The 26,807-nt window shown below is 36.5% G+C and overlaps 2 protein-coding genes across 3 annotated transcripts in view; one reads left to right on the top strand and one right to left on the bottom strand.

Moving 5' to 3' along the window:
- Window positions 1–9,721, bottom strand: part of LOC138322724 (bifunctional apoptosis regulator-like) — a 38,556-nt gene extending 28,835 nt beyond the window's left edge. The window contains exons 1-6 of one of the 2 annotated variants that reach the window (XM_069266779.1): window positions 9,659–9,721; window positions 8,522–8,869; window positions 7,802–8,033; window positions 7,027–7,186; window positions 6,464–6,612; window positions 5,774–5,926 (exon numbers count right to left, since the gene is read on the bottom strand). In XM_069266779.1, coding sequence (XP_069122880.1) covers window positions 5,774–5,926; window positions 6,464–6,612; window positions 7,027–7,186; window positions 7,802–8,033; window positions 8,522–8,793 — 966 coding nt within the window. In that variant the 5' untranslated portion in view covers window positions 8,794–8,869; window positions 9,659–9,721. Of the gene's footprint in view, window positions 1–5,773; window positions 5,927–6,463; window positions 6,613–7,026; window positions 7,187–7,801; window positions 8,034–8,521; window positions 8,870–9,333; window positions 9,632–9,658 lie in introns of those variants that run through there. The other variant, XM_069266780.1, reaches the window with a different exon arrangement.
- Window positions 9,722–9,869: 148 nt separating this feature from the next.
- The window catches only part of LOC138324230 (poly(A)-specific ribonuclease PARN-like), a 44,389-nt gene continuing 27,451 nt past the window's right edge, over window positions 9,870–26,807 (top strand). The window contains 12 exon segments of the mRNA XM_069269307.1: window positions 9,870–9,908; window positions 11,980–12,057; window positions 12,552–12,625; window positions 12,858–12,925; window positions 13,787–13,868; window positions 14,332–14,392; window positions 15,042–15,222; window positions 15,448–15,552; window positions 16,110–16,289; window positions 18,478–18,484; window positions 25,876–25,953; window positions 26,320–26,412. Of these exon segments, the coding sequence (XP_069125408.1) occupies window positions 9,890–9,908; window positions 11,980–12,057; window positions 12,552–12,625; window positions 12,858–12,925; window positions 13,787–13,868; window positions 14,332–14,392; window positions 15,042–15,222; window positions 15,448–15,552; window positions 16,110–16,289; window positions 18,478–18,484; window positions 25,876–25,953; window positions 26,320–26,412 (1,026 nt within the window). The 5' untranslated portion in view covers window positions 9,870–9,889.

Below are 26,807 nucleotides of genomic sequence, written 5' to 3'. Positions count from 1 at the left end.
CGCCCCTCCTGCCCCCGGGGGTCAGAGCCAAAATTTATACAAGTTCTGTTCCCCTTCCCCCAAGGATGTTTGTGGCCAAATTTTGGTTACAATCCATGCAGAACTCTAGGACAAGTAGCATTTTATAGGAATTACATTTATTTTCCCTATTGGGGCCCCGCCCCTCCTGCCCCCGGAGTAGGTCAGAGCCAAAAAGTTTATACAAGTTCCCCTATTGTTCTGTTCCCCTTCCCCCAAGGATGTCTGTGGCCAAATTTGGTTACAATCCATGCAGAACTCTAGGACAAGTAGCTATTTATAGGATTTACCTCTATTTCCCCTATTGTGCCCCGCCCCTCCTGCCCCGGGGGTCAGAGCCAAATTTTTTTCAAGTTCTGTTCCCCTTCCCCCAAGGATGTTTGTGGCAAAATTTTGGTTACAATCCATGCAGAACTCTAGGACATGTAGCGTTTTATAGAAATTACCTCTTATTTCCCTATTGGCCCCGTCCTTCTGCCCCCATGGTGGTCAGAGCAAAATTTATACAAGTTCTGTTCCCCTTTTACCACTATTGGGCCCCTCCCCTCTTTGCTAGGGATCTGAGCCAAAATTGAATATAAAGTGTCTGTTCCCCTTCAACACAAGGATGTTTGTGGTCCAAATTTGGTTACAATCCATGCAGAACTCTAGGACAAGTAGCGTTTATAGATTTACCTTTATTTTCCCTATTAGGCCCCGCCCCTCCTGCCCCCGGAGGGCCAGAGCCAAAATTTATACAAGTTCTGTTCCCCTTCTCCCAAGGATGTTTGTGGCCAAATTTGGTTACAATCCATGCAGAACTCTAGGACAAGTAGCGATTTCAAGGATTTACCTCTATTTCCCCTATTGGGCCCCACCCCTCTTGCCCCCCGGGGGATCAGAGCCAAAATTTCATATAAGTTCTGTTCCCCTTCCCCCAAGGATGTTTCTGGTCAAAATTTGGTTACAATCCATGCAGAACTCTAGGACAAGTAGCAATTTATAAGATTACCTCTATTTTCCCCTATTGGGCCCCGCCCCTCCTGCCCCGCGGGGGCCAGAGACAAAATTTATACAAATTCTGTTCCCCTTTTTGCCAAGGATGTTTGTGGCCAAATTTGGTTACAATCCATACAGAAATCTCTAGGACAATAAGTAGCCGTTTTATAGGATTTACCTTTATTTTCCCTTATTGGGCCCCGCCCCTCCTGCCCCCGGGGGGTCAGAGCCACAATTTATACAAGTTTCTGTTTCCCCTTCCCCTAAGGATGTTTTGTGGCCAAATTTGGTTACAATCCATGCAGAAACTCTAGGACAAGTAGCATTTTTATAGGAATTACCTTTATTTTCCCTAATGGGCCCCGCCCTCCTGCCCCCGGGGGGTCAGAGCCACAATTTTATATAAGTTCTGTTCCCCTTCTGCCAAGGATTGTTTGTGGCCAAAATTTGGTTACAATCCTTGCAGAAGTCTAGGACAAGTAGCGTTTTATAGGATTTACCTTTATTTTCCCTAATGGGGCCCACGCCCCTCCTGCCCCGGGGGGCCAGAGCCAAATAATTTATACAAGTTCTGTTCCCCTTCCCCCAAGGATGTTTCTGGTCAAATTTGGTTACAATCCATGCAGAACTCTAGGACAAGTAGCAATTTATAAGATTACCTCTATTTCCCCTATTGGGCCCCGCCCTCCTGCCCCCGGGGGGTCAGAACCAAAATTTATACAAATTCTGTTCCCCTTTTGCCAAGGATGTTTGTGGCCAAATTTGGTTACAATCCATGCAGAACTATAGGACAAGTAGCGTTTTATAGAATTTACCTCTATTTCCCTTATTGGGCCCCGCCCCTCCTGCCCCAGGGGGTCAGAGCCAAAATTTATACAAGTTCTGTTCCCCTTTCACTAAGGATGTTTGTGGCAAAATTTGGTTACAATCCATGCAGAACTCTAGGACAAGTAGCGTTTTATAGGATTTACCTTTATTTTCCCTATTGGGCCCCGCCCCTCCTGCCCCCGGGGGGTCAGAGCCAAAATTTATACAAGTTCTGTTCCCCTTCCCCCAAGGATGTTTGTGGCCAAATTTGGTTTACAATCCATGCAGAAACTCTAGGACAAGTAGCAAATTTATAAGATTACCTCTATTTCCCCTATTGGGCCCCGCCCCTCCTGCCCCCGGGGGGTCAGAGACCAAATTTATACAAAGTTCTGTTCCCCTTCACCCAAGGATGTTTGTGGCCAAATTTGGTTACAATCCATGCAGAACTCTATGACTAGTAGCGATTTAAAGGAAATGTTGACGGACGGACGGACGGACGGACGGAACGGGACGGACGGACGGACGGACGACGACGGACGCCGCGCCATGACATAAGCTCACCGGCCCTTCGGGCCAGGTGAGCTAAAAAATTAGTCAAATATGACCTATCTTAGCACTGGATGAAATTCGGATAGTTACAAACTTCAAGCTTACAAAATTCTGAAAATTTGTTCGAGGACCCCATGTTTTTATATGATATTTGAAAAATATATTACCTTGGGCATATCATATACAAATATTGTGAAATTGACAAGGGTTTTCATTTCCTTTTTTGCCACTTCATTGAAGTTTTAGGGGCGAAAATATGGCAAAACATGATAATTTTGTATAGAGACGATCCTGGGAAATAATGAAAATTAGTTAGTATATGTGAAAATACAAGTCTATTTGAGTTTTGTTTATTGTTCTATTGTTAGAAATTTAGGACAAAAAATCAACAGGATTGAAGCTACATTCAGCTAATATTACAGAAAACTTAATTTCATCATTTTTCTATTTTCAGTCAGCAAATTTGCACAGATGGTATTTTTCAAGCTCAAATATCTCATAAAGTAGTTCGAGAACACCCATTTTTCTTACAGATTTGAAATCTACATGCAAGAAAGCAAGAAAATAAGACCAGTTAGAAAACAAGAGGCCAATGGGCCTTAACGGTCACCCGAGTTCAGATACAGAATGAAACAAAGACATGCATATAAACACTATATATTTGCCCATCAGGCCCTTGAAGTCAGTGAGTGATTTTATAAACTGGACTTTTTAATCTATGAAGATTATTTGGTTCCATCAAATCTGTGAATTCAGAAGAAAGATTTTTTGAAATGTTATCCATTTTGACCCCTTTTGGCCCCACCCCTCTGGCCCCTGGGGGTCGGCCAGGACCAATATGGATATGGTGTTAAAATGCTATCTCAGGCTAATAATTCTAACCCAGATTGACTAATTTCCTATGAAAACTAAGCAAATAATGTTCCTAAATGTGTTTTTCCTATATAAACTATAGTAAATTTGACCCCCTCCCCAGGGGAAAATCTGAGACACCAGGGCCATGAAATTCACAAATTTTTGTAAAGGGCCTTATGATCTTCCAATCTATCAAGAGTATCTGGTTCCACCAAATCTGTGAATTCAAAAGAAGATTTTTGAAATTACCATTTTGACCCCTTTTGGCTCCGCCCCTCTTGCCACTGGGGGTCGGCCATGACCAAAATGGATATGATGTTAAAATCCTATTTCAGACTAATTATTCTAACTCTGACTAATTTTCTATGAAAAATAGGCAAATAATGTTCATAAATGTGTTTTTCCTTTATAAACTAAAGTAAACTTGACCCCCTCCCCAGAGGGAAACATGAGACCCCAGGGTCATATTATTCACAATTTTTGTAAAGGACTTTAAGACCTTTCCATCTATGCAGAGTATGTGATTCAACCATTTCCAGAATTTCAGAAGAAGATTCTTGAAGTTATAGCCTATTTGACCCCTTTTGACCCCGCCCCTAAGGCCCTGGGGGTCAGTCATGGAAAATTGGTTAATAGGATTCAATGGCCATCTCATACTGATAATTCTGACAATATTTGACTCATTTCCTATTACAAATGATCAAATAATACTCAAAAATGTGTTTTCTCTATATGAACTATAGTAAACTTAACCCCCTCCCCAGGGGGAAACCTGAGACCCCCGGGTCATATTATTCACAATTTTTGTAAAGGACTTTAAGACCTTTCCATCTATGCAGAGTATGTGATTCTACCATTTCCAGAATTTCAGAAGAAGATTTTTGAAGTTATAGCCTACTTGACCCCTAAGGCCCTGGGGGTCAGTTATGGAAATTGGTTAATAGGATTCAATGGCCATCTCATACTGATAATTCTGACAATATTTGACTCATTTCCTATTACAAATGATCAAATAATACTCAAAAATGTGTTTTCTCTATATGAACTATAGTAAAATTAACCCCCTCCCCAGGGGGAAACCTGTGACCCCAGGGTCATATAATTCACATTTTTCATAAAACACCTTAGGACCTTTCTATCTATGGAGAGTATTTAATTCCATCACATCTGTGAGTGGAAGAGAAGATTTTTGAAATTTTAGTCAATTTTACCCATTTTGGCTCCTCCCATAGCTCCCTGGGGGGTGGGGACCATATAATTCACAATTTTGATTGGCCTTATGCCTTAGCAGGTTTGTGCAAAATACGACATAGGACGCACGACGACGGACAAAAGGCGATTAGAATATAGGTCACTTGAGACTTCCTCTCAGGTGACCTAAAAACAAGAGGCCCAGAGGGCCTGTATCGCTCACCTGGTTTGTAATGCCTAGGAATGTTCTGAATACAAGTTCATTGTTTCTTTTCTGAATTCCCCTATTAGGCCCCACTTTTACTGCTCCAGGGGGTCAAAGCCAAAATTTATACAAATTCTGTTAACCCCAAGGATGTTTCTGGGCCAAATTTGGTTAAAATCCAAGCAGAACTATATGACTATTAGCGATTTACAGGATTTACCTCTATTTCCCCTATTGGGCCCCGCCCCTCCTGCCTCCAGGGGATCAGAGCCAAAATATATACAATTTTCTGTTCTCTTTCCCCCAAGGATGTTTCTGGTCAAATTTGGTTACAATCCATGCAGAACTCTAGGACAAATAGCAATTTATAAGATTACCTCTATTTCCCCTATTTGGCCCCACCCCTCTTGCCCCCAGGGGATCAAAGCCAAAATTCATACAAGTTCTGTTCCCCTTCCCCAAAGGATGTTTCTGGTCAAATTTGGTTACAATCCATGCAGAACTCTAGGACAAGTAGCAATTTATAAGATTACCTCTATTTCCCCTATTGGGCCCCGCCCCTCCTGCCCCCGGGGGGGTCAGAGCTAAAATTTATACAAGTTCTGTTCCCCTTTCGCCAAGGTTGTTTTTGGCCAAATTTGGTTACAATCCATGGAGAACTCTAGGACAAGTAGCAATTTATAAGATTACCTCTATTTCCTCTATTGGGCCCCGCCCCTCCTGCCCCCGGGGGGTCAGAGCCAAAATTTATACAAGTTCTGTTCCCCTTTCGCAAAGGATGTTTGTGGCCAAATTTGGTTACAATCCATGCAGAACTCTAGGACAAGTAGCGTTTTATAGGATTTACCTTTATTTTCCCTATTGGGCCCCGCCCCTCCTGCCCCCGGGGGGTCAGAGCCAAAATTTATACAAGTTCTGTTCCCCTTCCCCCAAGGATGTTTGTGGCCAAATTTGGTTACAATCCATGCAGAACTCTATGACTAGAAGCGATTTAAAGGAAATGTTGACGGACGGACGACGGACGGACGGACGGACGACGGACGGACGGACGGACGACGGACGCTGCGCCATGACATAATTATAAGCTCACCGGCCCTTCGGGCCAGGTGAGCTAATAACATGGGTTTTCCCAAAAGTATGGAGCTACCTTAAGGAATACAAACTTACCACATCTATTGTTGTCTCATCATCTGAACATGTGTTGTGTACAAAAGGGATAAACACAGAATCATATTCAAACATGTAGATAAACAAGATGGTGGTCCGTGGGTAGTCCTTCATTCCATACAGTAACAACATGGCCAGTCCAGGATGTAATGACTGAAAACATGTAAAGCACAGTAATGTTAAATCTTATTACCATTTTTTATACCAAATTTAACATTGTTTCTTTATACCTTATAAAACTAGTGGTAATCCAATTGTGTGAAGTACATGTATACAGTGTATTACCTAAAATAAACTACAAGTAAGACAACAATGTACATGTGAATTAAGTAGCTAATAATCAGGTCATGCATATAGTTACTGTAAAGAAATCATGTCAACAATGCTCTGATTAAAAAATCAGTTTCCTGGAAGGAACTATCGTGTTGGACTCACTCTTTTTTGTAGTTACTGTAAAGGTTTATTAACAATCAAACAAATACACAAGATACATTACTTTATAAACCTAGTATATAGGTCAAAGTGTCATATGACCATGTTTTTCTTTATATATATATATGATATCGTATCATTCAACTAAAGGCTAATATTCATAAAATATGTTAATAAAATTTCTTTAATGTTTGGTCTCCATTCGTTCTTATGCCAGAACATGAAATCCAGCAACAAGTCCCTAGTAGGGGGTGTTACCTTATACTCCCAGAGTGTCCCTGGTAACTTGGAACCCCTCTCAGATAAATCCTGTAGAGACTGCAACACAACTTTCATATGAAGGCTGTCTTCAATTTTCAATTTCACTTTCAAATCAGATTCATCCATAACAAGAAGCTGTCGTCCATCTGAAAAAATATAGACAATGTACCAACTAATAAAAGTACAAAAATATACAGGGAGCCATACACAAACTAGAGATTTGTTTCAAGTAAATGCCTCTACCTCCATGATATAATATCCTGATGAGATAGAACTTGATATCTGGTATAAAGACTGCATAAAATGTATAATGATCTGAATCAGATTAATTACTATTGAAATTCTTAAGTATTTTGTACATTTATGTAAATATTTAATACTACATTTTCTTGTATGTAACTTATAATCAAGGTCCCATACAGATTACCAAGTAAACATAAATCATAAACTGTCTAGGAAAATCAACATACACCAGACACTGGTCACATTGGATTTAGGATAGTGACTGTAAAATACATGATGTGTGATTATGACTATTGAACATTTAGATATATCATTACCTATGTTTTCTTCAATGGCATTGTTAGCATACTCAGAACTCCAGGAGCCCAGCTCCTGTAGCCAGGTGGCCACCTCCTGTGGTTCCCAGCGTTGGACTGGTTTGTATATTAACAGTCCACTGTCACTAATGTTACGCCAATACCATAGTACATATACGGCCTGTGAACAAATAGAAATTTATTTAAAAATTTATTAGTCAAACAGGTATCCTACATCAATTTGATACCTAAGTAACAATAACTGTTGTCAAGTTGACTTGTGATGAACAACATAATATACATTATTTCTATACAGGAATAAAAAGCTACCAAACATACCTGTACCAGTGCACTGTACTTAGTTGTGAATTCAACTTGATTACCTTGTGTTAACAAAATTCCCTTTTGAAATTTCTGTCTTTAAAACTGATACAAATTGCAAAATTTTCATTTTAGTAAAACAGTTCAGGATATGGATAACATTTGGTTTTGATATGCCATACGTTATTTGTGTCAACTATGTAAGCTTCAGTACTGATCTGTCATGGTAGAGTGATAGTACTGATAATGTACGTGGGTAAGGTGATCATGATCAGTGTCCATTTTGTTATCACAAAAATAGTCATCCAACTATAAGGAAAACTACAGTTACAAAATAGCAAAATGACATAACTTATATATGAGTAAAGTATGATAAGACCCACTTTCTGGTGTTTGTGACATCATTCAGTGCCACCAAAAATAGGCGGATTGGGATCCCCAGCTTAGAGCATCCACCAAACAAATGTGAACATACCATAACTACAACAGCGGCCACTAGAAATCCTGAACAGAAGTCTTTAGCTTGTACTCTTCTTTGAGGACCTCCTTGTACTCTGCCTTGCCCAACAGCATTAACCCGAACTCTCTTTTCTTTTAATTGTTGACCAAAATTCTCAAATTTCTTAATGATATTTTCATTTTCTTCTGTGTCTAAAGCCTCTTCTCTCTCTCGTAATTTCTCTGGATAGTCTTTTTGCAACACTTCCCTGAAAGTAATTAGAAAAGATATTTGCTGAACGTAGAAGAAAAAACTTTAAACAGCAGTTATTTTTGATTAGACATAGATATATATAGTGCTACATGTACAGTTATATGTTATCACGCTCTTAAAAGAAAAAACAGAAAAAAAGATGATATCATGATCCATACTAATAAATTATATCATATGACAAGTGTAATTGAATTTTATCAATAATCTAGCATTACATCAACCATTGAAAGCCATGTTGTGTTTAAAGAAAGCAAGTTTTATATATATTGTATACATTTATAAAGATGAACTAATAATAACATTCATGTATATGCACATGTGCTATCCAGACATCACATTATAAAATACAAAAGATATCGTTAAGGTATGACATTATGACAAAATTACTTTTATTGTAAAACTGTGTACTATTCAGAAAATCTAAATTCTCTAATCTGAAATCATGATCAAGTTATGAACTGAATCAAATATAATTACCCATACCTGATAAATATGTTGACCTTTGGGACTTCCTGCCATGCCGTTCGACAGTCAGGACACTCTAAGCGTTTTGATGTTTCATACCAAGAAGCCAAACATAGCCTACAGAATGTGTGTCCACATGCCAGTGAGGAAGGCTTTACTAGCAGTTCATAACAAATATGACACTTAATGTCCATGTCGTATGTTGACTGTTCTCTGTATAATTGTGGTGGCTTTTGATTTGTCTCTTCTAAAGCTTCATACCAATCTGAATCATTATCTGAATGCAGCATTGTGGAACTTCAATTTGTAACTTCTTTCCTAAAAACTTCAAAGTTCAAACACCTTCAACCCAAGTGCAGGTAACATCTAAAAAAAGAAATGCAGTACCATATATTTACATCAATATATGCATGCATGCATGTACAATGTAAGAAATGGATGCATATTTTTTTTTTAAAGATGCTAAAATGCAGTATTTAATATATATACATGCCATCATCTGCGTGTTAACTAACTAATTATGATAGAACCAAAGTCAAACATGACATTGTACACTTGAGGTCATATTACAAGATGACAATTAAGTTTCATTTTCTGCTTTGTTTTAGCTAGCCTACGTACATGTACATTTACTTACATGAACATTATCGGTATGTAAATAAATTTGCATGCATACTTAGTACATTTTAAGCATGAATAATGCACATTTCAGGTCACATTGAGTGAACATGAGCTAAAAAAGATCCTATGAAATGATGATGATCTTTGAGAAAACAGGAAATGAATTGAAATATAAATTGTCGACTAGTTCAAATAGTACAGTAAACTACCTTATCAAACAAAAATAGTTGTCATGTAGATTAGAACTAAGCAACGAGCTCAAGTAACAAGTACACATTTACAGTTTTCTGTTACAGTCATACACATTGATTGCGTGTGCCCCCGCTGACATCGTTGATCTCTGGTTCACCACAACAGCTGGATACGAGCTGTACATGTACATGAACTGTTCTATAGTGGTAATAATGAATTACTGATAAAATTTTAACATGGTGGAATTCTAAGTATACATCATCATGTATTTATATGTATGTATGCAATAATCGTAAATATATAATTTATGAAATAGCTCAACAGTTTATAGAAACGTGTTACCTGACCCGGATGCTTTCTGATATAAACACAAAACATGTCATATCGAAACAGTGTCCCTTAAATCAATCAAAATAAAAAAAATATTCCGCTTCATCACCTGGATTGAATAAAAATATGTATGAAGCATGATTAGATATTAAATATCTTAAATGAAAATGTGATTAGTACAATGAAATACTATTCGATTCCATAATACATATATTATTTTTCAGAACTTAAGCGACACGAAGAATGGAGATCACACGAAAAAGTGGGTAATTTGACTGCGGTAAAGCAAAAAGATTTTAGCTTATAAGCCAGTCTATCGTACGTAGCTTGAACACAATTCTGATATAGTTTATTCCACTGAGTTCTGACCTTTTATAGATATCAATATGTGTTCGGACTCTATTAAACAAAAATGAGTTGTGACCGCAAACAAAATTATAGCGTTTCAGTTACAGTAATTTCTCATTTTCTGACGATCTTGTCTGCTTGTTATCGCGAACCTGTTGTCGCAAGATTTCAAAGCGTTATTACCAAGATAAGCTTCTCTGTTTCACAATTTATGAGGATATGAAATTAGATTGACACCAGTAGATTAGCAGCCCCCCCCCCCAAAAAAAAAAATGATTGTAAAAGTTATTGTACATTTATATTTGTACAGTAAATGAAAAAAAAAACTTTTATGGGAGCAAGTATGAAAAAGAAGCAGTTCTGTACATTTAACTTGTACAGTTTTAAGCTTTGCATTTTGATAAAAACTATTTAAGAAAAACAGTAAAAAATACATGCTCCAGCTGTCAAGTGTCCTGTGGGTTTCATTATCTTTCTGGAGGACGGTACAAATTGCAATACGGGGGTTTCGAGATCCCAAAACAACGTAGGTAAAGTACAATTTACTGTTGATTATAGTCCCACCTTCCAGTGATTGTGACGTCACAAAAATCATGTCGAAATGAAATGACGACGTCATAATCACCGGAAGGTGGGCCTAATCGACGGTAAATTGTACTTTACCCACGTCGTTTTGGGATCTCGAAACCCCGTATTTCAGGGGGTACTTTTCTATACAATCTGTATGCTATCTAATGTAATTTAGCCCAAATCAACCCCGTATTTCAGGGGGTACTTTTCTATACTATCTGTATGCTATCTAATGTAATTTAGCCCAAATCAGGCGGTACCACAGCCAGGTTTCACCGACAAAAAGTACTGGCCCCCGGTACCGCCTGATATTGAAACCCCTGGTGCCCCTACCAGGAATCGAATCCAGGTCTTTGGTGTGAAAAACTATGGCTCTAACGTCTGACCCAAAGAATCATGCTTTGCGAGTGTGACAGATATATAAGTTACTAAGACCATATTTATTAAACAGCAGACATATTAACCCTACTGATTTATACGGAATTAAGCTCCGGATCACCACTTTTGAGACCGATCTTCCTCCAAGCTATTACTGAGACCGTCTATCTACAAGCCACTTCACCCTGCTTGATCCTTTTACAATTTTACCTGCCTCTCGAGTATCGTTGGTTTGTGTTGTTTGACCAATTAATCAAGTAAGAAATCTGTAATCAGGTTTTGTCAGAATTGCCTGACATCATGATAAACAAAAGTGTATAATTAGCTGGTCAGTAAAATACGAAAGAAATGTCATAGAAAACTTGTCACGATCTATCGCTTGTGTGTGTTGTCACTCATATCATTTCAAATATCAATTGCAAGCGTCTAAACGAATTGAAAAGTGCATAAGCACTACGTATATACATAGTATAAGTGAATTTCAGAGAAGTATGATTTTATTTGTGAAAACATAAGTGACCTGAGAACATAGCAACACGTGATACTGTAGAAGAAAGTTTGTACAGTTTTCCTGGAAAACATATGTGGTCAAATATAATCGATTTTAATCGATCATCGATTGGTTATACAAAACTGATGATCGATTATAAAATTTCAGCTGATTCCCAACACTACCCAATGATTAAGTTGTTTAAGCTCTCTGAAATATGAAAGTATTACAATAATAATGAGGTAAAAACGGTATAAAGCTAGTATATTAATAATCCGGAAAAAAAGGCCAAAATAAATTTAAAGTAAAATCAATATCATTTCTATGGAATTTATATTCAGCCACTATAGGGTCGTCTTCAGTAAAAAAATTACAATAATAAACTACAATATAATACAAGGTTTTGAGATTGTGATCTTGAAATCCCCTATAAAGATGAGTAATAATAAGTGTCATTTTGATTCTCATTATAAGTTTATATACAATGTATACTGTTCTTTTGGTATATGTTTTAGCTATCATATAGAGCTTGAATGCTTTGTTTCAGATTTTAAACAGAGGCTAAATCTTATCACTGAATCTATCAATGAAGCAGACTTTTTGGCTATAGATGGAGAATTTACAGGTACTACCAAATTAATTCAACAATTTAAATACAAAAACATTTAATTTGTTCATTGATCATATATCCAGGTCATGGAGTCTCTACCTGCATTGCCAGATTAACCAATGAAACGCATACAGCCCATTTATTCATGCAGAAGTCTATGCATGTTTTAATAAAATATCATTTTGTATGCAGACATCTGCTTTAAAATAACTTAATACAATCGTTCAACAAGATGTCTGACAGGCCACCATCTTGGATTTTGATAGTTAAAGCTTGAAAAGTATAGAAAAGATGCATCTGTCAATTGTCAGACAGAGATCAATCTATTGTGGGCGCCAAGATCCCTCTGGGATCTGTTCTATATACTAATATAATTATTTGACTAAATATCATGCAAAAATCTGGTTGAAAAGTTCACAATATGATACCACAATTTAATTTGATCGTATCAGTCTGTACATTTTATGTCAGGTATATATTAGAACCTCAGATTATAATACTTGTTGTAGGATTGGATGCAGGCAATGCTGGTCATGCTATGCCCTTTGACACACCAGAAGAGAGATACCAGCGGATACGAAAGGTACTGGTAGTCTGATAATCATAGCCTAATTAATTGCTACTGACATTATGATGGTTACATATTTCATTTATTGTTTCAGCAGATGTTTTGTAACTTTGGATTTTTGACTATTTTACTGATCACCAATATATTTATGAGCTAGAATTCTTTTTTCACATTGTAACTGATCTATCTATTACTGTTAAAGTGTCGTATGTGTGCTGTAGACTTTGAACATCTATCATATTTACAGGGTGCCTCCGATTTCCTAATGCTGCAGTTTGGTATATGTTCCTTTCATTATGATGAAACGAAAAAATTGTAAGTAATAGTATTTAATGATATTGAAATATAGATAACAAAACGTCTAAAAGCCTATTATAGGCTTATATATGTTACTCTATTCAACTCTAAATAGAAATTACCAGTAGAAATACATCCCACTTCAGAAATTGTTTAGGCAACAAACTATATAATATAAATTGAGAAAGGACTTGGTATGGTAAGGGTCTTTTGTGGCCCCCAAATTCGCTATTTTTCAAAGTCTGTTATTTTAAGATGCGAGTCTTGCATTTCAAATATTAGCTACATACCTGACATATTTGATAGTGCTATTAGGTAATATATCAGTTCTCGTTGCAATGGCAACTATTTTTATTATACATTGATCATGGAAAATGTGGAAATCTCATCAAAATTGGCCTTTTTTATGCAGTTTTTCTTCAAGTTAACATAGAGCGCATTCTAGAACAAACTTTAAATTTCTCAAAATGATGTATTCTTTGTGTCTGCTAACTTCCTTAAAATATAGTTTGTTCTAGGTTGTGCTCTATTGCTTTTAAAAGAAAAACTATTAAAAAATATGCCAAAATTGACTAAATTTTCAAATTTGCATAATTTATGCAAAGTTACCATGGTTATATAGCAAAAACATACTTTCTAACAAAAAATGTCATTAATTTTTTATCAGGGGCATATTCAATATATCAAACACAGCAACTTAATTTCTGAATAGTTACATGTACTTAATTTGAAATTTGGTAGATTCAGGGGCCAAAAAGAGCCATTACCATATATAGTCCTTAATCGGCTTATATACCAGGAAAGAGTAAATCTCACTTTAAAGTTTAAATATTTTATTCCTTTTATTGGTGTTTAAGATAATTTGTGATTTGTTTACAGATATGAAGCTAGACCATTCAATTTCTACATTTTCCCTCGGCCATATTCACGAACTGGTCCTGATATTCGCTTCCTTTGTCAGGTAAAAACTTTGTTAACTCTTTTGTTAAAAACTCAAGTACGTTCATCTTGAGATAAAGCTTTTTTCTCCTTTTCTAAACACTGAGACAATTTTAGTTTGGATTTTAAAAGGTTGCACAGTATCTGTGTTACCTTTGGTTGGAGAACACAAGTAAGGTATATGTGTATCCACATTGTAGTGATTTTGATTTTAAAAATCACTTTTATAAATATACATTTTGTATTGAAATCAGCAGGTAATCTATCTTGATGTCTTATTAAGTTATTTGAAAATATCTGGCTTTGTGCCTCAATAATAGTGATATTTTCCACCCAATGTTTGGCCTTATAACATGTATTATCTAATAAACATGTGGGATTCAATAACCTGAATTGTATTCAAAGTGTTTCTTTTAAAGGTTGCATTTTTATAATTTGCTAAAAAAAAGCCATACATGTTAACATCTTGTAAATAAATTTTGTAGAGTTCGAGTATAGAGTTCCTGATAACTCAAGGGTTTGATTTCAACAAAGCATTTAAAGATGGTGAGTATTCTGATTAACTCCTAGACATACTAGTCAAGGTTAAAAAATATGATGAAGATACTTTACAGATATTGTAATACTTGAACACAAGGGATGGCTATCTCCTACAATTTTAGCTATTATTAATTGCAATACTATTCTATGGGGTAAACACTATTCCAATAGTTTAACTATTGCAGACTACAATTTTAATAGTATTGAATTCTGAATTTTATTAAATTCCTGTTGATGAAATGACCGCCATGTCGAAAATCTAGTACAGCGTTGGTTTAGAGTTACTTCCCTTTACCTGCTAGGTGTTTGCTTTTTCATTATGGAAAAAGTAACATTTTATTGTAACTGTTAGTCTGTTACTGTATCAAACCTCATTGTTAGTACATCATTTTAGTCCAAGCTAGATATACAGAGTACAGAAAAAATATCTGACTATTGAAACTATCAGTATCTTGGTGTACTATCGGCGATTGTTATCGACTTTTTGAATTTGCCATCGATTGATGGAGTTAAAAGGCAAACCATCACAATATATTGATTGTCCAATCTATTTTCACACCCATATAGAACACAGGCAGCAATACTTTGTCAGAAACTCACTATAACCAGAAACACCAGTAGTTTTAGATATAAATTTACTTGACTGTTTTGATAGGTATTTCCTACTTGGCCCCTGGTGATGAAGCTAACCTTCGTGAGGCACTACAACAGAAACACCAGCAATTCTCCCAGTTTTCCTCACCAGCTTTTGTTACGCCTGATGGCATCACACAAGGAACCTCAAAAGGGCCAGTCAGCATTCCTGATGAGCAGAAAGAATTCATCAAAGAAATTCGGTAATGTCTATTAAAGAATAAGGACTTCTACATTAAATGTAATATCATTATTAATGTGGGTCAGGATGGAAATTTAGAATTTAAAATGGTTATTTGATGTAGCTACTCATAAACAGGTGTTTCAAAAGATTTTGTCTCTATTTATATATAACAGTTGTATAAAGTACATTATTCCTTTTCACAGTAATTGTTATGTTAAGATGTATTTCTCTGTTTTTGTTTCAGGGAGAAAGTTTCTGATTTTGTTGAAAAATCAACAGAGGACAAAATGAGCCTACCATCCTGTAGTGGTTTCCAGAGGAAGCTTATCTATCAGTCATTGCGAGCACAGTAAGAGCTAAAACACAATACAATTGTAGTCATGATCAAATCTCAATGGATAGCTAGGTCAAAATAAACTAAAACAGTGATAGGCTAGTGATGTAAGTCTTTGTCCTATTACTATTCTATGGTTGGTCCTAAACCTTCCTCTTCTACAAATTGTGATTAATTTAGTTTTGACCAGTTAGCTATATTTGGGCAAGTATCTCTCTATAGGCAAGCTATAAACATCTACAGACCAAGTTGAACATTGAACTGGCAAATCAACTTTAAATAGAAAGTGGAAATTAGAAGTCAAACCACTTTCTTGTGAGACATTTTGCTTACTTTAGGTTTATTATGTGTGCTGAAATAACTTGGATGGGTATTTTTTTTAAAAATATTATTGGTATTTAATTTACATAGTCAACCCTTACTTCTCTGGATGGCTCATCATGAGCCTAACTCCCTAAAATATATTTACGTCTTCTTTAAAATAAAAACTCCTGAATTGAATGATAAATATTGCGATATGATTACATATCTATATTTCTTACAATTGTTGAAGTCATTTGACTATTGTTTAGGTATCCATCAGGAATTCACCTGGAGACACAGACAGGTGAGAAAAAGGAACGACACATTGTTGTGACAAGGATTAAAAGTGAAGAAGACATGAAGAGAAGAGAGGAAGAGAAACAAGCTGCAGAGGTGGTAGGTATAATCAAAGGACTGTGGACAGAGTCTGTGGAGATCAGGGTGGTGAGGTGGTAGGTATAATTAGAGGACTGTGGACAGAGTCTGGGGAGATCAGGGTGGTGAGGTGGTAGGTATAATTAGAGGACTGGTGGACAGAGTCTGGGGAGATCAGGGTGGTGAGGTGGTAGGTATAATTAGAGGATGGTGGACAGAGTCTGGGGAGATCAGGGTGGTGAGGTGGTAGGTATAATTAGAGGACTGTGGACAGAGTCTGTGGAGATCAGGGTGGTGAGGTGGTAGGTATAATTAGAGGACTGTGGACAGAGTCTGTGGAGATCAGGGTGGTGAGGTGGTAGGTATAATTAGAGGACTGTGGACAGAGTCTGTGGAGATCAGGGTGGTGAGGTGGTAGGTATAATTAGAGGACTGTGGACAGAGTCTGTGGAGATCAGGGTGGTGAGGTGGTAGGTATAATTAGAGGACTGGTGGACAGAGTCTGGGGAGATCAGGGTGGTGAGGTGGTAGGTATAATTAGAGGACTGTGGACAGAGTCTGGGGAGATCAGGGTGGTGAGGTGGTAGGTATAATTAGAGGACTGTGGACAGAGTCTGGGGAGATCAGGGTGGTGAGGTGGTAGGTATAATTAGAGGACTGTGGACAGAGTCTGGGGAGATCAGGGTGGTGAGGTGGTAGGTATAATTAGAGGACGGTGGACAGAGTCTGGGGAGATCAGGGTGGTGAGGTGGTAGGTATAATTAGAGGACTGTGGACAGAGTCTGTGGAGATCAGGGTGGTGAGGTGGTAGGTATAATTAGAGGACTGTGGACAGAGTCTGTGGGAGATCAGGGTGGTGAGGTGGTAGGTATAATTAGAAGGACTGTGGACAGAGTCTGGGAGATCAGGGTGTGTGAGGTGGTAGGTATAATTAGAGGTGGTGGTACAGAGTCTGTGGAGATCAGGGTGGTGAGGTGGTAGGTATAAATTAGAGGACTGTGGACAGAGTCTGGGAGATCAGGGGGTGAGTGAGGTGGTAGGTATAATATAGAGGACTGTGGACAGAGTCTGTGGAGATCAGGGTGGAGGTGGGTGAGCTGGTCAGAGTGGGTAGGTGGTAGGTTAATCAAAGGACTGTGGACAGAGTCTGGGGAGATCAGGGTGGTGAGGTGGTAGGTATAATTAGAGGACTGTGGACAGAGTCTGGGGAGATCAGGGTGGTGAGGTGGTAGGTATAATTAGAGGACTGTGGACAGAGTCTGGGGAGATCAGGGTGGTGAGGTGGTAGGTATAATTAGAGGACGGTGGACAGATGTGGGGACAGAGTTGTGGAGATCAGGGTGGTGAGGTGGTAGGTATAATTAGAGGACTGTGGACAGAGTCTGGGGAGATCAGGGTGGTGAGGTGGTAGGTATAATTAGAGGACTGTGGACAGAGTCTGGGGAGATCAGGGTGGTGAGGTGGTAGGTATAATTAGAGACTGGTGGACAGAGTCTGGGAGATCAGGGTGGTGAGGTGGTAGGTATAATTAGAGGACTGTGGACAGAGTCTGGGGATCAGGGTGGTGAGGTGGTAGGTAATAATTAGAGGACTGTGGACAGAGTCTGTGGAGATCAGGGTGGTGAGGTGGTAGGTATAATTAGAGGACTGTGGACAGAGTCTGTGGAGATCAGGGTGGTGAGGTGGTAGGTATAATTAGAGGACTGTGGACAGAGTCTGTGGAGATCAGGGTGGTGAGGTGGTAGGTAAAATAGAGGACGTGTGGACAGAGTCTGGGAGATCAGGGTGGTGAGGTGGTAGGTATAATTAGAGGACTGTGGACAGAGTCTGTGGAGATCAGGGTGGTGAGGTGGTAGGTATAATTAGAGGACTGTGGACAGAGTCTGTGGAGATCAGGGTGGTGAGGTGGTAGGTATAATTAGAGGACGGTGGACAGAGTCTGTGGAGATCAGGGTGGTGAGGTGGTAGGTATAATTAAAGTGAACGTGGACAGAGTCCATCTAGGAAGTTAAGAATCTCGCGATAAGTTATATGAGTGTACATATGATGTAACTCAATCAGATGCTGACTTTTAGACATTATGCTGTAGGATAATTGAGTTACAGTGTGATAGAGGTGGTATATCAAAGTAGCTCTGAAGTATAGAGTACTGGTTAGATCACTTATGTAGATGCGAATAAGAGTAAGGTCACTTGCTGTAGACTTAATTGGTTACAGTTGTTGATTAAGTATAACTCGTTCACGCTGCCTTAGATAATGTAGTCAGTCTGTACACAAGTATATCGTATTATTGCTCTGTAGGTAATTATCCCAGGGTGTATCGGTACTAACTTCTCGAGTAATGTATTAGCGATAATTGGTACAGTATGTGGTCAAGTATACACTCTAAGTTGCTGTATGATAATTGCTTACAGTTAGATGTTGTAACTCTATCGTGCTGTAGGATAATTAGTTTACAGTATGTAGAAGTATAAAACTTTAAAGTATGATGTAGGTATAATTAGTTACAGTGTGTTAGATAGTATAACTTAAGTCTGCTTCAGCGATAAATTGGTTACAGTATGTAGAAGTATGACTCTCACGCTACTCTTGGTCTTACAGTATGTACAGCTGTAGTTCATGTTATGCGATAATTGTGTACAGTATGTAGAAGTATAACTCTCAAGTTGCTCTAGAGATAATTGTAGTTAATAGTGATTTGAGCAAGTAGTAACTCTACTGTATGCTGTAGGATAATTGGTTATACTGTTATGGTAATAGAAGATATAACTCTAAAGTGCTGGCTGTGGATAATTAGTTACAGTATGAGAAGATATTCTAAGTGTGCTGAGGATACTTGGTTTACAAAGTATGATAGAAGTTCAACTCTAATGTATGCTCGGTAGCGATAATTGGTTACAGTATGTAGAAGTATTTGCTCTAAGTCTGCTGTAGATATGGCTTACATGTTATGTAGATCTGTTAACTCTAAGGATGCTGTTAGGATTGTAGCCTTTCGGAATGTAGAAGAATAACTCTAAGTTATCTGTAGTGATAATTGTATGACAGTATGTAGAAGTAGTAACTCTAAGTCTGTTGTGGATATTTAGTTAGAGTGTGTAGGAACTATAACTCTAAGAATGCCTGTTAGGATTACTTTTTTGTACACTAGGTAGATTTATTATGTCTAGTATGAGGTAGGATAACTCGCTGGATTAATTACAATCAGTACCCATGGTTGATTAAGTATCGTTATGTTTGCTGTAGGCTACATAGTTACAATTGCAGATAGTGCATCACTCAAAGTAATGCCGTAGCATAATTGGTGTACAATCTGTAGATGTGTAAATGAAAGTCTCCGATTGGATTTTAAAAATAAAATTTGTGTAAAGTACCTATAGTGACACCATAGCATTTAGAGATCCTGCTGTAGGATAATTAGATAGTAAGGTATAACTCTAAGTTATGAATGGAAGGATTAAATGGTTACAGTATTTAGATGAGTGTCACTCAACGGTCCTGCTGTAGGAAAATTGGTTTTACAGTATTTAGAATTGTAACTCTTATGATAATGCTGTAGGATAGTGGTTTCATAGTTGTAGGAAGTATAACCTCTAAGTGCTGCTTGTAGGATAATTGGTGTATTACAGTATGTAGAAGGTATAACTCTGTCTGCTGTTAGAATAATTTGTTTACAGTATCTCGAAGTTAACTCTAAGTTTCTGTAGGATAAGTAGTTACAGTATGTAAGAAGAACTTAAGTATGCGAATAGGGTAATAGGTTTACAGTATGATAGAAGTATAAACTCTAAGTATGCTGTAGGATAATTGGTTACAGTATGTAGAAGTGTAACTCTAAGTATGCTGTAGGATAATTGGTTACAGTATGTAGAAGTGTAACTCTAAGTATGCTGTAGGATAATTGGTTACAGTATGTAGAAGTGTAACTCTAAGTATGCTGTAGGATAATTGGTTACAGTATGTAGAAGTGTAACTCTAAGTATGCTGTAGGATAATTGGTTACAGTATGTCTGTAGAAGTAGTAAAACTAAGCCTATATTGTAATGCTGTAGGATAATTGGTTACAGTAGTGTAGAGGGGTTGTACTCTACAGTATGGCTGTATGATAATTGGTTACAGTATGTAAGAAGTGTAAAAAACTCTAAGTAATGCTGTAGGATAATTGGTTACAGGTATGTCGAAGTAATAAAAAACTCTAAAGTAAGTCTGCGTAGGATAATTGGTTAAAGTATGAGTAAGGAAGTGTAAACTACTCAAAGTCTGTGTTAAGTCTGCTGTAGATAATTTGGTTACAAGTATGTAGAAGAGTTTAACTCTAAGTAGTGGAGTAGGATAAAATAGGATTACAGTATGTAGAAGTGTAACTCACTCTATTATGCTGTAGTCGAATAATTGGTTCGAAACGGTAAGGTTAGAAGTGTTAAACTCTAAGTATTGTTGCTGTAGGTATACTTGGTTTACAGTATGTAGAAGTATAACTCTAAGTATGCTGTAGGATAATTGGTTACAGTATGTAGAAGTGTAACTCTAAGTCTGCTGTAGGATAATTGGTTTACAGTATTAGAAGTGTAACTCTAAAGTATGCAGTAGGTTAATTGGTTACAGTAATGTAGATGTATTAAACTCTAAGTATGCTTTAGGCTAATTGGTTATCAGTATTATATAAGTGTAACTCTACGTTCTTCTTATGCTGTCTGAGTAATTAGTTACGGTATGTGAGCAGGGTTAACTCTAAGAATAGGTTTAGGCTCAATAGATACCAGTATTGTAGAGTGTAAACTTCTAACGTATGCTGTAGGCTAAATCTGGTTACCGCTATGTATAAGTGTAAACTCTAAGTCTGCTGTAGGCTAATGGTTTACAATTAAGTGTAACTCTAAGTGAGCCTGTAGGGATAATTGGTTACATGTTTGTAGAAGAATAAAGACTTATGTTGTAGGTTAATTGGTTCTGACAGTGTATGTTCGAAGTATATTCTAAGTCTGCTTTAGAGATTGATATACAGTATGTAGAAGTATAACTCTAAGTATGGCTGTAGGATACTTGGTATACCGGATGTAGATGTAATAACCCTCTCAGTATATTGCGTGTACGGAAAATAGATACAACTTTAACCAGTATGTAGAAAGTGTAATTTTTTAAGTATTGCGCCTGTAGGATAATTGGTTACAGTATGCTAGAAGTTATAACTCTAAGTATGCTGTAGGATAATTGGTTACAGTATGTAGAAGTATAACTCTAAGTCGTGCACTGAGGATTATTTGGTTACAGTAAGTGTTAGCAGTCTAACTACAAGTCTGCTGTCGGATAATTGATATTCAGTACCGTACTGTAAGTATTAATAACTCTGAACATATGCTGATAGGATGAATTGGTTCCAGTATGGTAGAAGTATAACTCTAAGTATGCTGTAAGGATAATTGGGTACAGTATGTAGATAGTATAAAACTCTAAAGTCCTGCTGTAGGTATAATTGGTTACAGATGTACACGTATAACTCTAAGTCTGCTGTAGGATAATTGGTTACAGTATGTAGAAGTATAACTTCTAAGTATGCTGTACGATAATGGTTACAGTATGTAGAAGTATAAACTCTATAAATGTCGATGTACGATAATTGGTTACAAGTGTAGAAGTATAACTCTATGTATGCTGTAGGATAATTAGTTACAGTATGTAGAAGTAGTAGGACTCTAAGTGAGCTGTAGGATAATGTGCTCTTACAGTGTGTAGAAATTGTAACTCTATGATTAGTGCAGTAGGGATAGACTTGATACTACAGTATGAAGAAGTGTAACACAATGTATCCTGTGGGTATGATGTAGTTTCAGTATGTTGAAGGAGTAACGGTATTGTGTGCTGTAGGAAAATTGTTACAGTAGGTGTAGAGGTATAACTCTAAGTTATGCTGTAGGATAATATATGTCTACATTGATGTATACAAGAGTAAATTATGTGTAGTGTAAGATGGTCACGGATTTGTCTTAATCATACAGCCATGAGAGTTACAACTGCGGATAAATATAGTTCACTTTGTATAATTTTTATGAGTAAAACTGGTCACTTTGTACACTATGTCACTTTGTTATTTTGTATGTTAGGTTAATACTTTGTATTTCGTAACACTGTAACTGGTCAGATACACACTTTGTTATTTTATTATTTTGTTTTAGGGTAAACTTGTCATAGAACACAATATGACACTTTACATTATTTTGTATGCAGGGTAAACTGGTCATAGAACACAATATGACACTTTATTATTTTGATATGCAGGGTAAACTGGTCATAGGACACAATATGACACTTTGTTATTTTGATATGCAGGGTAAACTGGTCATGGGACACAATATGACACTTTGTTATTTTGATATACAGGGTAAACTGGTCGTAGGACACAATATGACACTTTGTTATTTTGATATGCAGGGTAAACTAGTCATAGGACACAATATGACACTTTGTTATTTTGATATGCAGGGTAAACTGGTCATAGGACACAATATGACACTTTGTTATTTTGATATGCAGGGTAAACTGGTTATAGAACACAATATGACACTTTGTTATTTTGTATGCAGGGTAAACTGGTCGTAGGACACAATATGACACTTTGTTATTTTGTATGCAGGGTAAACTGGTCATAGTGAACACAATATGACACTTGTGTTATTTTGATATTGCAGGGTAAAACTGGGTCATAGAACTCAATATGACACTTTGTTATTTTGTTATGCAGGGTAAACTAGTCGTAGGACACATTATGACACTTTGTTATTTTGATATGCAGGGTAAACTAGTCATAGGACACAATATGACACTTTGTTATTTTGATATGCAGGGTAAACTGGTCATAGAACACAATATGACACTTTGTTATTTTGTTATGCAGGGTAAACTGGTCGTGGGACACAATATGACACTTTGTTATTATTGATATGCAGTGGTAAACTGGTCATTGAGAACACAATATACACTTTGTTATTTTTTGTTATGCAGGGTAAAACTGGTCATAGGACACATATATGACACTTTGTTATTTTGATATGCAGGGTAAACTGGTCATAGGACACAATATGACACTTTGTTATTTTGATATGCAGGGTAAACTGGTCATAGGACACAATATGACACTTTGTTATTTTGATATGCAGGGTAAACTGGTCATAGGACACAATATGACACTTTGTTATTTTGATATGCAGGGTAAACTGGTCATAGGACACAATATGACACTTTGTTATTTTGATATGCAGGGTAAACTGGTCATAGAACACAATATGACACTTTGTTATTTTGATATGCAGGGTAAACTGGTCATAGGACACAATATGACACTTTGTTATTTTGATATGCAGGGTAAACTGGTCATAGGACACAATATGACACTTTGTTATTTGTTATGCAGGGTAAACTGATCATTCACAATTGACACTTTATTTGAGTTATTTGGATATGCAGGGTAAACTGGTCATAGGGGGACACCTATGACACTTAGTTATTTTGATGAAATGGTGCACTTTGTTATTTTGAGTATACAGGGTAAACTGGTCATAGAACACACTATATGACACTTTGATTATTTTGATATGCAGGGTTAAACAATATGACACTTTATATTTTGACACAATATGGTATCACTATGACACTTTGTTATTTTGATATGCAGGGTAAACTGGTCATAGGACACAATATGACACTTTGTTATTTTGATATGCAGGGTAAACTGGTCGTAGGACACAATATGACACTTTATTATTTTGATATGCAGGGTAAACTGGTCGTAGGACACAATATGACACTTTATTATTTTGATATACAGGGTAAACTGGTCGTAGGACACAATATGACACTTTATTATTTTGATATACAGGGTAAACTGGTCGTAGGACACAATATGACACTTTATTATTTTGATATGCCAGGGTAAACTGGTCGTAGGACACAATATGACACTTTATTATTTTGATATACAGGGTAAACTGGTCGTAGGACACAATATGACACTTTATTATTTTGATATGCAGGGTAAACTGGTCGTAGGACACAATATGACACTTTATTATTTGTGATATGCAGGGTAAAAACTGGTCGTAGGACACAATATGACACTTTGTTATTTTGAGGGTCACCTATGGGGTAAACTTTTATTATTTTGTCAGGGTAGGTCGAGGACACAATATGACACTTTTTGTTATTTTGTTATGCAGGGTACACTGGTCCGTAGACACAATATGACACTTTGTTATTTTGATAATGCAGGGTAAAAACTGGTCAATAGGACACAATATGACACTTTATTATTTTGATATGCAGGGTAAAATACTGGTTATAGGAACACAATATGATCACTATGTTATTTTGATATGCAGGGTAAACTGGTCGTAAAGGACACAATATGACACTTTGTTATATTTTGTATGCAGGAAGGCTAACACTGGTCATAGGACACAATATGACACTTTTATTTTATTTTGCATATGCAGGGTAAACTGGTTATTGTGAACACTATATGACACTTTGTTATTTTGTATGCAGGGTAGAAACTGGTCATAGGACACAATTATGGACACTTTGTTATTTTGTATTTAGGGTAAACTGGGTCATAGAACACAATATGACACTTTATTATTTTGATATACAGGGTAAACTAGTCGTCATTGACACAATTATGACACTTTATTATTTTGATATTGCTAGGGTAAATGGTCATAGGAACACAATATGTCACTTTATTATTTTGATATGCAGGGTAAACTTGGTGTTAGGACACATATGACACTTTATTTCTTTTGATATGCAGGGTAAACATGTAGTTCATAGGACAGACAAATATGACCTACTTTATTATTTTGATATTACAGGGTAAATGGTTTGTAGGACACAATATGACACTTTATTATTTTGTAACTATACCAGGGTAAACTGGTCGTATATGGACACAATATGACAACTTTATTATTTTGATATACAGGGTAAACTGGTCGTAGGACACAATATGACACTTTATTTATTTTGATATGCAGGGTAAAACTGGTCTATAGGACACAATATATTAACACTTTTATTATTTTGATATGCAGGGTAAATGGTCGTAAGGACACAATATGACACTTTATTATTTTGATATTACAGGGTAAACTGGTCGTAGGACACACAATAGTGGACACTTTATTATTTTGATATGCATGGGTAAACTGGTAGTGGTCTGTAGGACACACAATATGACACTTTATTATTTTGATATGTCAGGGTTAAACTGGTCAGGACACCATAATGGATATAAGTGGTAAATCTGGTCGTAGGACACAATATGACACTTTTATTATTTTGATTATGCAGGGTAAACTGGTCGTAGGGACACTCAATATGAACACTTGATTATTTTGATATGCAGGGTAAACTGGTCGTAGGACACAATATGACACTTTATTATTTTGATATACAGGGTAAACTGGTCGTAGGACACAATATGACACTTTGTTTATTTTGTATGCAGGGTAAACTGGTCGTTAGGACTCACAATAATGGACACTTTATTTTTTTGATATACCAGGGTAAAATGGTCCAGCTTAGGGACATACCAATATGACTACTTTATCGAGGTTAAATCGGTTTATAGAGTAATACAATATGACACTTTGTTATTTTGATATACAGGGTAAACTGGTCGTAGGACACAATATGATGCTGGACCTTGTTCACATACTGCACCAGTTCTTCTACCCACTTCCTGAGGTATGGTCATTACCGTTTTAAAGTCACATAATTTAAAATCTAATAGCTCTATAGCATCATTTATACTTAGACAGAAATGGGAGATAACTTATTGAGAAAATTTGAATCATTTTTTTTTCCTAACTGTTATAATCCAATTCAATGCAGCTATAAAATTGCTAACAAAATTTTTGAATTATTATAAAGTTTTATATTATAGCTTTATAATCCTTAATGAGAGATTTTATCTTGTCGTTATAAATTTATTAAATCTAAAGAACACAATGCACTTTAAAATTTATATTTTATAATTGAGCTTGAAATATTTGACTGATTATGTTTCCAAGCATTTTTGTTTACCTACCATACTGATTTTTGTGTTTCTAGAGGTATGAAGAGTTCAAAGACATGTGTATGTCCGCCTTTCCCAGGTATGTTGTCACTTTGTCACTATGTCTGAATAGTACAATAAAGATAATTGTATATATACATTTTCTTATCTCTATGTGTTTTCTGAATTAAACAGGCGTAGTCAGGGGGAACAACTCTAATAGTATTATAATCTAGGTGGCACTATCGCCACCCAGCGTCAGTTCTTTGCTTGACGGTATATTACATAATCTGTAAATAGTATGATTATGTTCATTAAATAGTTATATATGTATTGATTTATGTGTGCAGCTCAGGTAGAGATCGTTCATAAATTAATGTTTTCAATTTATTTATTCTAGTTTGTTGTTCTCCCATATGATGTAGGTTTAAATAAATATCTGTTATGAAAAGAGAATACAGTGGAAATGATTGAAACTTATCGTGTTAAATGTAATTTTTGGTCATAGCAATCAAAGGGAAATATGGAGAAAAAAGAAATTTAT

This window comes from Argopecten irradians, chromosome 5, assembly GCF_041381155.1.
Source record: "Argopecten irradians isolate NY chromosome 5, Ai_NY, whole genome shotgun sequence".
Classification (NCBI taxonomy): Eukaryota; Metazoa; Mollusca; class Bivalvia; order Pectinida; family Pectinidae; genus Argopecten; species Argopecten irradians.
This window is presented reverse-complemented; position numbering and strand designations above follow the sequence as displayed.